Source organism: Nelusetta ayraudi, unplaced genomic scaffold (genome assembly GCF_046127955.1).
Source record: "Nelusetta ayraudi isolate G7.1 ecotype Tasmania unplaced genomic scaffold, CSIRO-AGI_Nayr_v1 ptg000060l, whole genome shotgun sequence".
Lineage (NCBI taxonomy): Eukaryota > Metazoa > Chordata > Actinopteri > Tetraodontiformes > Monacanthidae > Nelusetta > Nelusetta ayraudi.
The window spans coordinates 4,838,471-4,852,036 of record NW_027466110.1 but is presented as its reverse complement, the minus strand read 5'-3'; the positions used below and the strand labels follow the sequence as shown (position 1 = coordinate 4,852,036).

General features: G+C 45.4%; 1 protein-coding gene across 3 annotated transcripts in view; it reads left to right on the top strand.

The window, feature by feature from the left end:
- Positions 1 to 13,566, top strand: part of LOC142897387 (dedicator of cytokinesis protein 9) — a 63,759-nt gene that overhangs the window by 38,392 nt on the left and 11,801 nt on the right. For all 3 annotated transcript variants that reach the window (XM_076039680.1, XM_076039678.1, XM_076039679.1), the window contains 25 exons: positions 1,221 to 1,316; positions 1,761 to 1,895; positions 4,514 to 4,688; positions 6,034 to 6,086; positions 6,606 to 6,683; positions 6,782 to 6,922; positions 7,007 to 7,219; positions 7,480 to 7,602; positions 7,773 to 7,855; positions 8,392 to 8,514; positions 8,700 to 8,779; positions 8,869 to 9,056; positions 9,178 to 9,243; positions 9,639 to 9,731; positions 9,812 to 9,935; positions 10,005 to 10,123; positions 10,509 to 10,595; positions 10,682 to 10,771; positions 10,863 to 10,978; positions 11,217 to 11,286; positions 11,376 to 11,501; positions 11,616 to 11,687; positions 12,068 to 12,214; positions 12,315 to 12,398; positions 12,500 to 12,611. In XM_076039680.1, the coding sequence (XP_075895795.1) occupies positions 1,221 to 1,316; positions 1,761 to 1,895; positions 4,514 to 4,688; positions 6,034 to 6,086; positions 6,606 to 6,683; positions 6,782 to 6,922; positions 7,007 to 7,219; positions 7,480 to 7,602; positions 7,773 to 7,855; positions 8,392 to 8,514; positions 8,700 to 8,779; positions 8,869 to 9,056; positions 9,178 to 9,243; positions 9,639 to 9,731; positions 9,812 to 9,935; positions 10,005 to 10,123; positions 10,509 to 10,595; positions 10,682 to 10,771; positions 10,863 to 10,978; positions 11,217 to 11,286; positions 11,376 to 11,501; positions 11,616 to 11,687; positions 12,068 to 12,214; positions 12,315 to 12,398; positions 12,500 to 12,611 (2,794 nt within the window). The remainder of the gene's footprint in view (positions 1 to 1,220; positions 1,317 to 1,760; positions 1,896 to 4,513; positions 4,689 to 6,033; positions 6,087 to 6,605; positions 6,684 to 6,781; positions 6,923 to 7,006; positions 7,220 to 7,479; positions 7,603 to 7,772; positions 7,856 to 8,391; positions 8,515 to 8,699; positions 8,780 to 8,868; positions 9,057 to 9,177; positions 9,244 to 9,638; positions 9,732 to 9,811; positions 9,936 to 10,004; positions 10,124 to 10,508; positions 10,596 to 10,681; positions 10,772 to 10,862; positions 10,979 to 11,216; positions 11,287 to 11,375; positions 11,502 to 11,615; positions 11,688 to 12,067; positions 12,215 to 12,314; positions 12,399 to 12,499; positions 12,612 to 13,566) is intronic.

Below are 13,566 nucleotides of genomic sequence, written 5' to 3'. Positions count from 1 at the left end.
CACAATTAAATGGAAATGGTTTGTTGGGGTTGGAATTCTTTGCACTACTGTTTTGCCAACCAAAGCCCTTTTTATTTCACAAAGAAAAAGAAAGTAAAAATATTGCTTTATTTTCTTTTAATTTGTGTATTAGTACTGTTTCTGTGTGTAGTATATGTGATTATTATACATTTTTGTCTTTATCTGATTTAGACATGACTGCAAAATGAAAGTGATGTTTCTTGGCCTTCTTCAATGCACAAAAATATACCAAACTACGCCCCCATTAGGTGCACAAATGAAGTGTTTCCCTCTGTCTGGCCACTAACTCTTAAAACTCACTGAAAAAACTCCCAAGATTAAAAAAAAAATCTCATTTTTTGAGGTTTAATAACCTGTTCTTTACTGTTAAAGTGACCTGGACATTACAGAGATTGAAGCCAGTAATTTGTTTTCAATGTCGTGGTTCACTGATGCAGAGGAATCCTCTGCAGAATCCAGATGCCTCTAAGGTAACTTCACTGGGTCGAACTGGAGGTGTTCTAATCCCTTCCAGGCCCGTCAGATTGAGTAGCAGAAGCTGTGCTGGACTTAGATATAAAAAAGAACATCTTGAAAGGTCATTGTTGTGAAGTGAAATATTCAGGGATGCATCGCCTCTCGTGTTTTCTCTCAAATTTTGGGAGGCAGAACTAAAATAAAAACAAATCTTCTGTTTCACGCGGAGTTGATCCAAAAGCAAAAAGCGTAATCAGTCATCAAATGACTCCCCGCTGGTTTATTTTCACAGTTTGCAATGGCATGGAGGGGGGAGGGGGGGCTTTTCCTCCTGCCAAAAGCTGGAGGTGTCCAGGACGGCGTGTGACGGATCTGCTGGTGTTTCAGCCTTGTTTGTTTAGTTGGGCTCCTAGTTTGTTTAATCCTCCTCTCCCTGCTCGTCTGGACCAAGGACGACCTCCGTCTCGTCGCTCTCTGTCTCTTCTCAAAACACGACATCAAAGGTTTTCTGCTGCGTTTGTGTTGAAAGCAGCGGCGATGGGAGATGAGGATCTGTTGACGATATATCCAAATGAAGCCACGCTGAGCCCCTCTGAAGCTGAGCTACTTGTTCCTGCTGGACGAGATGATAATTACCCAACAGTCGTTGATTTAGAGATATAAATCATGGCACAGGAGGTTGGAGGACTATCGTGCAGTAACTAACAGTTAATAGCGTCGCCGTGTGTCTTCACCCCCGCTAGGATACGGCCTCCCTCGGCTCCCACAAAGGAGGCATCACCAAACACGGCTGGCTGTACAAGGGCAACATGAACAGCGCCATCAGCGTCACAATGAGGGTGAGACTCGGTTCCCTTGATGTCATTTAAATTGTGATGCGTGTGGCGGACAAGTCAATGAATGAATGAAAGTATTCTCTGAACTCTCCCGAAGTGAGAAATGCATTGTTTGTCTCTTTTGTTTGCTCCACTTGGTGTGAACTCAAAAAGTTAAATTGCACACTTCTGGGAAAATGGCCCTTTGTGATGTCACAAAGGGCACAAAATACCTGACTTGAGCCTCTGTCAGATTATTGAGCATCAGTTTTTGCAAGTACGTTTTAAGTGGAAAAATGCTGTTTTCGGAATCAAAGTCAAGCTTGATCTAAAGCCGCTCCTCTGGAGTCTGGGAAGAAGAATAAAGTTGTGAATACAGTCAATCAGATTTAAATTCAGAGCGTAGACTTCAATCTGCTGACAAAACTTCTGCTGACAAACACTTGTATTTTTTTTTCTCTGTTCTAGTCATTCAAGAGGAGGTATTTCCACCTGACTCAGCTGGGCGACGGCTCCTACAACCTGAACTTCTACAAGGACGAGAAAATCTCCAAAGAGCCCAAAGGAAGCATTTTCCTGGACTCGTGCATGGGTGTGATTCAGGTACCAGGCCGACATACACACACACACACACACACACACACACACACACACACACACACACACACACAGACTGCAGGACGTCCTGTTTTTGCGGTGGAACCACAAGGCTTGGCCTCGCAGTCAAACTGAATCGTTCAGCGGGAACTCTACTCATGCAGAGTAACATTAAATATCGACGGGGGGAGGGGGGGGGGGGTTCCAGTCGCAGCTGTAGCTCCTCTAACTGAGACAGACGGCCGGTGCGAGGTGTCTTGGAGACCCTCTCCCTCCCTGTAAGGAGATCTCCCTCCTCCCGAGGGTCTCGTTTTCCTGCTGACTCTCAGCTGATGAGACAAGGTGAATGCTGAGGCCTCACTTCCGTGCACTCTCCTGCCTCAGCCCCACAATCGATGCCATGTGAAAAAAAAAAAAAAGGAGCCGAGGCTCGGCGGGTGCGTCGTTATCCAGCCGTCATCTCAATATATGGAACAGATTTCTGCAGCAATGTGGCAGCCAGCTGGCAATACTCAAATATTTAGATGTTTAGCTACGCACGGATGAGAGGGTCTCTTTTTTTTCTTTTTTTTCTTTTTACTCCAGGAATGTGTGATTCCCCTGAAGGGAGGGAGCTATCAGCTGAAATGCCAAAGCAGGAGAGTGGTACTGGAGGTATCCTCATGCCTTCAAGATTTCTGGAGGATTTAGTGTGCTTGGATGGGCAGCTCACTCCCGAGGAGCGCAGCAGAGTTTTGAAGGTGTTGGGTTTTGTACCTGTGTAAATAAAAGACACATTGGCATTGGTATGAAAGGATGAACATCCTTTTATATACACAGAAAGAGAAAAGAAATAAAAAACACATCATCCCTGGTCCTCCAAGACTTCATCCAACATTTAAATATTGTGAAACCTGAGTCCATCTCCTCTCAAAAATGTCCATCATCATCTGCAGGGTTGCAGTCGTTCTTTCCATCATGTAAACACTCTTCAGTCTCAGCCCCCATTGAGATACATTTGGCGGTTTCGCAGTTCTCCATTTCGCTGAAATCATTTTATTTGCAATCAAGAAAATAATTCTAAGTGTATAATTGCTCATCTAAATTATATTGATCTTTAGATATGGCGCCGAACAAAAACAACACTGGTTCCAATGGGACATCCACTGACAGACGTGTTTTTGAATACAGTGAATGAAACTTGGTGACACCTGCATGATGCACAGCTGGCATCAGAGCTTCTGGTCCCTCCGCAGGCGAGGTGAGATCTTTTCGCAGTCGACTCGCGGCTTCCAGCTCCAGCGGCCTCGATCTGAAGTACAGATGTTTGACTCTGGAGCTGTAGCGGTATGCAAGAGTGACATCATGCTTCACTCCGAGCGGCCTCACGGCTTTGTGAGCGTGCCAGCATACAGCCCAACACGCGTAGTTTGTCTGTCAAGGTTTCACAGGCCTGTAAAGCGATCGGACGATGACGAAAGGAACGGTTCGGCCAAAGGTTATTTAAGAAAAAGGGTTCTTTGCCTGGTTCATAGTGCTGCGTATCTCTTCAAGTAGTTTTCAAGACCACGGCTGAGGTGTCGGTGGTTTCTTAGATGTGATGAAGCTGCAGTCCTGTGTTGGAATCCTAATGTTTCTTCAAGAGGCTGTAAACTAAGTAAAGATGTTTTTTCTGGATATTTAAAGATGCTTTTTGAAATCGTGGAGCCAGTGGAGTCATAGATGTTAAGAAAAATGAGGAAATAGATCAGAAAATAACATACAGCACATTTAACTTATCGTCAACCTATTTCAGTAAGGAACTGCAATCTCTACTATCACATCAAATATCTGTTCTGCAAAGCAAGGGGAAAAAATCAGCTATTCTTCTTCACACACTTTGAGCTGGAGTAAAAGAAACATATTGGGTGTTTTTCATTTTATTTCTGTTTATTAATGATAATCAGCCCGTGTGGACGTCACCAGACCCTCAGGCTGTGGGTCTGCTGCGTTCCAGGCTCAAGTCAAAGACTCTTTTTTTGTTTAACGCAGATGGAAACACTCCATTCCTCCCAAACTCTCTCACCGTCCAACTGCTGTCTGTGGCCCTTTGCTTAAATCAGGGTTTAGCTTCTCTTCCCTCTCCAAATCACTGAGCTCACACTATACATTTTTGCTGCACTGCGTAATTGTGAATCGAGCATGTGGCGACCAAATATGCGACTTTGAGTTCGTTGGCGTAAACACGGCGACGCGGCAGCAAAGTTCTGTTGAAGCTTTGTTGAATTCAGGGGGTCGAACTCAAACGAGAAGTTGCTGGCTTTGATTTGATGATAAGACTTTGTGCCTTTGGCCGAGCTGGCACTGCTGCAACATTAGCTTTGGATGGTGAAATGGAACATTCCTTCAGCCGCACCTTGTCCGGAGTTGGCGATTTGGTTTTCAAATGTGGAAAAACTAAAACTCCTCCGTCGGTCATTTGATATCAAGCAAACTTGTGCGTTTGGCAAAACTGAAAATGTTCTGATATCAGTGACAGACAAAAGTCTCCCTTTGGATTTCTTCTTCTTCTCCTTCTTCTTCTTCTTCTTCTTCTTCTTCTTCTTCTCCGATATGAAAGTTGATATTGTTTTTCTGCCCCTGCGTTCTCCTTTCCGCTGCTGCAGAACAACAAGGTCCGGCGGTTCGCCTTCGAGCTGAAGATGCAGGACAAGAGCACCTACCTGCTGTCGGCCGACAGCGAGGCCGAGATGGACGACTGGATCAACACGCTCAACAAGATCCTGCATAACAGCTTTGAGGTGGCCATGCAGGAGAAGAGGAACGGAGACATTCACGATGGTGTGTGTGTGTGTGTGTGTGTGTGTGTGTGTGTGTGTGTGTGTGTGTGTGTGTGTGTGTGTGTGTGTGTGTGTGTGTGTGTGTGTGTGTGTGTGTGTGTGTGTGTGTGTGTGTGTGTGTGTGTGTGTGTGTGTGTGGTCCTGCAGATATCAGTTGCATAACAGGCCTTCGAGTCGGCCAAAAAGAGTCTCGGAGAGACGTTTGAATCACAGAAATGTTCTTTGCAGACATAAATATTTTTAATGTGGTCGCGCTGCAAAAGTGAGTTATAATGGAGTCTGCTCCATTGTTGACTGGCTGAGTGAAGTTTTGCAGTGCAAATTAAAATGCGACATTCAGGCAGATCAGTGGAAATCTATTTCTTTTTGCTCATCTCCTCTGATTTGTCCGATTTAAAGCTCTTCTTTGAAAGATGTCCTTTTTATTTGTTTGTTTAGTTACCTCACCTTTTGCTTATGGTAACTGGAATCTTTTTTTTAATGTTTTCAGACAATTAGACAATAAAGATAATACATTAAGATAATACATTAAGAATAAGGTTTTTTTATCTGATATATTAAAGTTCTACCGCTTTGAAAAGAAGAGACTAATAAATGACCACAGCTGCTATAAAAATGCATTTTTGTAACATAAACTTGAATTTCCAAATTGAAACAGCTTCAACATTGTCAGACAGATAAAACTTTGCTGTTCTAATTGTCTCACTCTAATAAGTCAGTACACTAAAACTAGCATAAACTAACGTTATTATTTTGTAAAATAAGACTTTACTCTTGTACCGTGAACAAGAGTAAACCGTGTGTATAACAATAATCCACTGCACTTCGAGGCCTCTTCGTACCTCCCGTCGCTCTCTGCTGTTTACTCTGGGATCCTCCCAGTGCCAAGGGGATGCATCTAATGAGACGTTGTGCAATCGCAACGGCGTCCCCGTCACTACTTCCTTTCTTGAAGTATATAGTCTGTGGCAACGTGATAGCAGACCACCCAGCCTACTAATACTCACCTCCTGTCTCCCGGGGGGCTTAAGGCGCGGAGAGGAAAAGGCTGAATGCCTCTGCACTGAACACTCGGCTAATCTCTGCTAACTCCTCAGCTTTTTATTAATTGCGACTTGCACGGGAAGAAAACATGCAGCTTAAAGAGCTCTGCCAGCCCTTCAGCGAGCCCCCCACTCCAATCTCGAATGATTCCCAGTCCGATTGAATCACTGTTTACTGAACTTTTTGCATGTCGGCGTGAGATCAGTGTGGCTTCAGAGCAAAAGGGACGGGGGACTGTTTATGTTCTACGTTTTTTTTGGCCCCGCCCTCCGCCCACTGATTTATTGTATTTATCTTTTCAGATGATGATCTCGGAAAGTCAGACAGCTCCTCCGGCAGCATGGACAGCATTCAGGTGGGTCCTGCTTTCTCAGATGGGAGCTCACGACGGGTCCATCTTCACGTCTAACTCTCCCAACAAGTCATTCCAAAATAAACAGAGACTTTTAGAAGAGGGGCCTCTTTGCGACAAGGCTTCATCCTCGGGGATGTGATCTTATGTTTGAGTGACGCAAAGCTTCAGATTGACCTCATCCCTGTGACATAGGTTGTGTCAACTCAACCACTGGCCCTTTGCACATTTAGAAACTAACAGATCAGTTTAGAGGTTCCAGCTTGTTTTGATCCAATGGCAAGCAGAGCAAAGCTGCCTTTTATTTGTCTGAAATCTCGAAACAATTCTTTGGAATTAAATTGAGTGGAGCCTACGGTAACAGCTTGGAATCAGCTTCGCTGATCTAATCTATCCCCATCATGCCAATGTGGCTGGCTTGGTAAAAGCATCGTAGTCATATTAGCCCTAGTCCAACTTGGACAGACCAGACAAGGTTTCATGGTTGTTTGCGCAGGTTTAAATTTTGTGTCTTCTCCTCAGAGCACCAGAGACATAGAGTCTCGGAGTCTGCGGAGCGAGACCAGACTGAAGCTGTTCACCCTGGATCCAGACACTCAGGTAATCATGTGCAGATCAGGCTGAATGTGATCAGCAAAAGTTTTGCTCATTTCCATTCAGCCGTGAGCTCCAACCCTCCTCCTCTGTGCCTCCATTAGAAACTTGACTTCTCGGGAATCGAGCCGGACGTGAAGCAGTTTGAGGAGAAGTTTGGCAAGCGCGTGTTGGTGAACTGCCACGACCTGGCCTTCAACCTGCAGAGCTGCGTGGCCGAGAACGAGGAAGGACCAACGACAAACGTAAGACCGGCCACGACAGGTTCCATCATCCAGCAGAGTGAAAGACGGAGACCAACCTCTTTTTTTTCTTTTTCTTTTTTTTAGGTGGAGCCTTTCTACGTCACCCTGTCACTGTTTGACATCCAGAATGGCAGGAAGATCTCCTCAGACTTCCACGTGGATCTCAACCACCCGTCCGTCAGGGCCATGGTGCCCAGCAGCAGCAGTCAGTACATGAACGGAGGAGGGGACGCCCACCCAGACGGGCAGTGCTTGGTGCATGGCGTGCCGGAGGCGGCCCTGAAGTATCCACGACTTGTAAGTCATGGAAAGAAAAAAAAGAAAGAAAAAAAATTGTCTTGTTTGTATTGAGGGGAAAATGTATTGAAGTCATTAGGATTAATACAATAATTTATAATGAGATCATATAATCAAGAACAAAATAGTGACATGTTTTTTATGTTTACTGGAAAGATGAATAGATACAGAATACATGTGACAGATCAGTCCCTAAACGCATCTTATTCAAGTCTGTCAGTTTCCTTGTAATACTGAGCTCGTCCACCGGGTCTCCACAGGGGCTGTTCTCCGTCACCTGCCCACACCCGGACATCTTCCTGGTGGCGCGCATCGAGAAAGTGCTTCAGGGAAGCATCAACAGCTGTGCCGAGGCCTACATGAAGAGTTCAGACTCCAGCAAGGTGCTGAATCACCAGGCAACTCAACAGATTTCAGCTGATTAGTCCGCATTAGGAAGCACACTGTTTAATTTAGGCAGAAGTCAGTGTTGGATTTCTGCGTGTCTGCGTATTTCCGTACTGCTGAAAACTGTAGGTTAAGACTCTTTTTTTGTTTTTCTGCTCTCCACTAGGTGGCGCAGAAGGTCTTGAAAAATGCCAAGTTGGCGTGTCACCGGTTAGGTCAGTACAGGATGCCTTTTGCCTGGGCAGCAAGGTATGAAAAACACTGTCTTTTGTCTTTATCTTTATGATGAACGTTTGCGTTAGCTCTCCTTATAACATACACGTGCAATAACTTATCTTTTGCTCAACCCACCAGTCAAATAAAGTATGTGATGAAACGCATTGTTCTAAAACCATCCCTTTATGATGTCGCTAAGGGCACCAATACACAGCGCCACATAGCTGCCCCGCTGGAGTCTGTGATTAAAACAAATGCGTGAAGATAATAAAATGTGTATATTATAGGATCTTTAATAATCTCCCATCTGTTCTTTCAAATGAAGGTTGCACAATAAGTCTCTCAAGTTCCTTTACAGTAAATCAGCTCGGAAAAAACACACTCAGCCCTCTCAAATCTGAGGCCGTGTCTGTCTTGTATCAGCCTAAATTAAATATTTGTTAACGCAATAGACATTAACTAAGTTGGAAGGACATTAACAGTCGTCCCCTTAGAGAATGTCTCCCAAGTGTTTCTTCACTCATCCATTACCGACTCTCTTGGTTTTTCCCCTCCCCTCCTTCTCTCAGGACTTTGTTCAGAGACGCCTCGGGGACGCTGGACAAGAATGCGCGCTTCTCCCCTCTGTACAGGCAGGACGGCAACAAGCTGTCCAACGATGACATGCTGAAGCTGCTGGCTGATTTTAGAAAGTGAGTCACGTCTCTGCGGGTTATTGACTGTCTGAAAAGTCTCAAAGGTGTTTTCCAGAAAGGAAAATGTGCTCCCCCCCCTCCTCCTCCTCCTTCATCTTCTTCTTCATCTACGACCCAAACCCGCTTTTTCGGGTTTGAGGAGGGTATGGCAAAGACTAAACAAGTCATTTTCTCCTGGGCAGGCCTGAGAAGATGGCCAAGCTGCCCGTCATCCTGGGGAACCTCGACGTCACCATCGACAATGTAGCGCCCGACTTGACAAGTAAGACTCGAGAGACAACAGTTGCTCCTGCGGCCGCAGCTTCAGGTTGTCCTCTAACTCTCCCACCCTCCCTTCCGCCCTCCCCACAGATTGTGTTACCTCATCCTACATTCCCGTGAAGCAGTTTGATGTCGGCGAGAAGCCCAGAGTCTTCTTTGAAGTGGAGGAGTTTGTGCCGTGCATCGCCAAGTGCTCTCAGCCTTTCACCATCTACAACAATCACCTCTACATCTACCCCAAGCACTTGAAGTACGATGGCCAAAAGTCCTTTGCAAAGGTATACCAGATTTTTTTTTTTTTTTTTTTTTTTAAAGGAGCAGCAGCAGTGGTTTTAGATTTATTTATTTTTTACTTGTGAGAGGTTAACAACAGGGTTTCTCACCACTACCTGTCCTCAGGCGAGGAACATCGCTGTCTGCATTGAGTTCAGAGACTCAGACGAGGAAGACGCTGTGTCAATGAAGGTAAAAAAAATCTGTTGATTCTCTTCTCCCTCTGGCCACGCAACATAGCAATGAACATTCAAGGAGCTTGAGGAGTGCCGTTTCTTAGAGGCTGACTAACTCAAAGCAAGTTAGAAAAAAATCTTATCTTATCTTAATCATATTCTAATTAAAAAGTCAAGATGAGCTCCAGGTGTTTCAGATCCAGTTTCTTGTCCTGGTCTCTTACGGCATCGTAAATAACTCCTATGATCCCTCATGTTGTGCTCGTGTCTTTGTGTGTGTATGCCATTTTTTTCATTGTGTTTTCTTGATCTCACTTTGGTCACATCTTTTTGTTGTACTTGTCACAAGACAAAAAAAACACATGTAGGCTCTATGTCTTGATGTGTCTAACCTTTGTCGACCCTTGGCAGTGCATCTACGGCCGACCCGGAGGACACCTGTTTACCAAAAATGCCTTTGCCGCAGTGTTGCATCACCAGAACAGCCCCGAATTCTACGACGAAGTAAGACACACGGCGAAATCGCACACCCAAGTCATATTGTCGGTCCGTGTGTGTGACCTGTGCCATTTTTTGTCCCACAGTTCAAGATCGAGCTGCCGACGCAGCTCCACGAGAAGCACCACCTCCTCTTCACCTTGTACCACGTCAGCTGCGACAGCAACAGCAAGGCCAGCACCAAGAAGAGAGACCTGGTGGAGACTCAAGGTAGTGCGCCGAGCCCTCGTCCCACTTTAATATGTGTGGGAGCGTCGACTGACTGGTGTCCTCTCCCAGTGGGCTTCGCCTGGCTGCCGCTGCTGAAGGACGGCCGGGTGATCATGAGCGAGAACCACGTCCCCGTGGCTGCCAACCTGCCCGCCGGATACCTCAGTGGCCCCGAGAGCGCCGGCAAGGTGCGGTAGCGCCCACTCTGGCTGTCTGATTGTTTTAATCTCGAGCTATCTGTGGTCTGGAGGCTTTTATGTTTGTGTGTTTTTTGAAAATTTAGACATGAAAATTTATTTTGTGCATTAAGTCACACTTAATGTCAACATAGAGCTATAACTGATGTTGACTTTACACACTTTCACCTTATATGTATACCTGCAGATACTCTTACATATATACTGTATGTGTATATATATTTTTTTTGTATATATATACATGTTGAGTTGGAATTGCAACGAAAATATTTTTTTCCCCTTAGGATGAATTTTGTATTCTGATTCTGGTTTAAAAAAATGAAACTTGATGTTAAATCCTGAGTAACCAAGTGTTGTTGTGTTAATTGAAATACAGCACTCTGGCCCTGAAGTCAAGTGGGTGGATGGAGGGAAGCCTTTATTCAAGGTGTCCACCCACCTCGTGTCCACCGTCTACTCTCAGGTTTGTTGGACCCCGCGGTCCGTTTTGGATTGCAATTGTCACAGATCACGGCATTGTGGAATAAGTGTTGCTTTTGTGTCTCTTAGGATCAGCATTTGCACAATTTCTTTGAGTACTGCAGGAGCAGCGCGGTGGCGCCCCAAGCGCCGGGCGGAGAGCTGGTCAAGTACCTGAAGGTAGAGCAGCCTGGTGACGCTGGAGTGAAGTGGCGATGACTCAGAGATGATCAGAAGTGTTTTATAAAGCACATTTTCAAATGAATCACAGAGTCTGCACGCCATGGAGAGTCACGTGATGATCAAGTTCCTGCCCACCACCCTCAACCAGCTGTTCCGGGTGCTCACCAGCGCCACCCAGGAGGACGTGGCTGTCAACGTCACCAGGCAAGTTTACAATGAGGCTGCTTTTTCTTTAAAATCTGCAGATCAAACCCAATGATAATCTGAAACTCAATAATAATCACACTTTTTAATGTTTGACTACTAAATTCGGTTATTTACTTTTTTACTTGAATCCTCTGCTTGACCTGAAGTACAGCTCAGTAAGACTATTGAGTGTTGTCATAATAATCATTTTAAATGACACAAAAACATGCTCTTGTTTTGCTCTCTCTCCTCTCAGAGTGATGATCCACATCGTCGCGCAGTGCCACGAGGAAGGCTTGGAGCACTACCTGAGGTCGTACGTGAAGGTGTGATTGACACTTTGCTGCCGTCTGTTTTTGCATTCACGCCGAAGGACTCCTCTCACACACAACTCTGTTCCCTCCCCGGTTACCAGTTTGTCTTCAGGACGGAGCCGTACACGGGCAACAATGGCAGGGCGGTGCACGAGGAGCTGGCTAAGGCCATGACGGCCATCTTGAAGCCCTCCACCGACTTCCTCACCAGCAACAAGCTGCTCAAGGTAACAAGACGGCGCTCATTTTAAAAAATCGATCGCGCCAGTTTACGATGATGACAGGCGCGATGTTGACTTGTTTTTATTGTTTCCTCTGATTAATGTCCGTCCGCCCCGCAGTACTCCTGGTATTTCTTTGAAGCCCTGGTCAAGTCCATGGCCCAGTATCTGATTGAGAGCTGTAAAGTCAAGGTAAGCATCTCAAGTTAGTTTGATGGCAGCGCAGCGAGGTAGTTATGCAGCGTGCCAGGGCCCGCGGACAGCCACAGCACCACAGACAGACAGAGTGTGTATGTTCATAGTCCATTAAAAAAAACAAACGCACAACATTGTGTTTAACCTCGGCTGGCGTGAAGCTGGAGGCCGCGGTGCAAGCGAGTGAAAGGGTGCAATAGATGGATAGATATTGTCTTTATTAATCCCTCAATGGGGAAACTCACAGTGTTGGTAGCAGTGGTATACACACACACTCATACATACTCATACAGTGCACATAGGCTGCAAAAGAAGGAAGTTGTTGCTTTATTTTAGCTTTTTGTCGTCCTGTATTCACACTCCACCTCCCCCCACAGCTGTCCAGGAACCAGCGCTTCTCCGCCTCCTTCCACCACACGGTGGAGACACTGGTCAACATGATGATGCCGCACATCACCCAGAAGTACAAGGACAACCTGGACGCGGCCAGGAACGCCAACCACAGCCTGGCGGTCTTCATCAAGGTCAGGGGTCAGGGGTCAGCATTCTGGTGGGCGTGTTTTTTTTTTTTTTCGCAGTTCAGTATTAAACTGACAGTACGGCTTCTTCCTTCCAAACCTGAAGCGCTGTTTCAACCTGATGGACCGAGGCTTTGTCTTCAAGTTGATCAACAACTATGTGAACTCCTTCATGCCCGGAGATCCGAAGGTACACTGACGCTTCCTATTATGCGGCACATTTTCATTTCGGACTGTCTTGTGTTTTGTTTTCTCACAGCCTTGTTGCTTTCTTCTTTTCTTGAATCGCAGACGCTGTTCGAGTTCAAGTTTGAGTTCCTCCGCGTCGTGTGCAACCACGAGCACTACGTCCCCCTGAACCTGCCCATGCCGTTTGGGAAGGGGAGGATACTGAGGTTTCAAGGTGGGGACTTAATAAAGCGAACAGCACTCACTACATCACCAGGGACAATTTGCAAATGTCCTAACAGACTCTTCTGCTGAGAGCCCATCGGAGCAGCAGAGCTCCACAAGTGGTGTATTTTTAATCCAGCAACATAATCGAGTTCCGTTGTGAACGCAGTTTTGATCCCAGGATGTTGTGTTTCCACGTTCCTCCCAATTAGCCGAGGAACCTCCGTCCGACACGGAGGAGTCATGTGATAATCCCGTAGGTAGGTGCGAGGGCGCGCCGCCCGCTGGCCACGTCCAAGAACAGCACCACTTAATGGAATCAAGTGCTGGTTGAGATGACGTGATTTCAAATCCACTCAATCAATTCATCGTCTTTGTTTTGTTGAGATTTTGTCTTCGAGCGCAAACAAAATTAGTTGATGTACGCGTGTGCGCGGAGCATGACATTGGTTCTCGGCACAGATGTGCGTGATTGTGTTTTTGGGTTTGAGTCAAGTGATGCGCTCACTTTCAACACATCTGTCTTTGGGAATCTTTTCAAAAACAAGATCTGGTGTTGCTTCACTCCTCTTGAAGATGGATTCAGACAATCTTTTTCTATCATTTTTTTTCTTCTATTTTTTTATCAGTTCTGTCAATCAATTATTTACACTACCAGTCAAAAGCATGGACACACCTGTTTCTTCTTTATCTTGACTACTTTCTACACTGTAGATACACACTGAAGACATCACGTATATGACCAAGATATGTGGATTAATGTGGCAAAAGAGAGAAAATGCTAAATACCTCAACATGTTATGTTATATATTTTATATGAAGGTTGGCTATTCTAGATCATCTAAAATATAAAACTTGTTTTACACTTTTTTGTTTAATACATATTCTATATCTGTTCAGTCATAGTTTTGATGCCTTGAGTGACAATCTACAATGAAAATAGTCATGAAAATGAAAGAAAACCC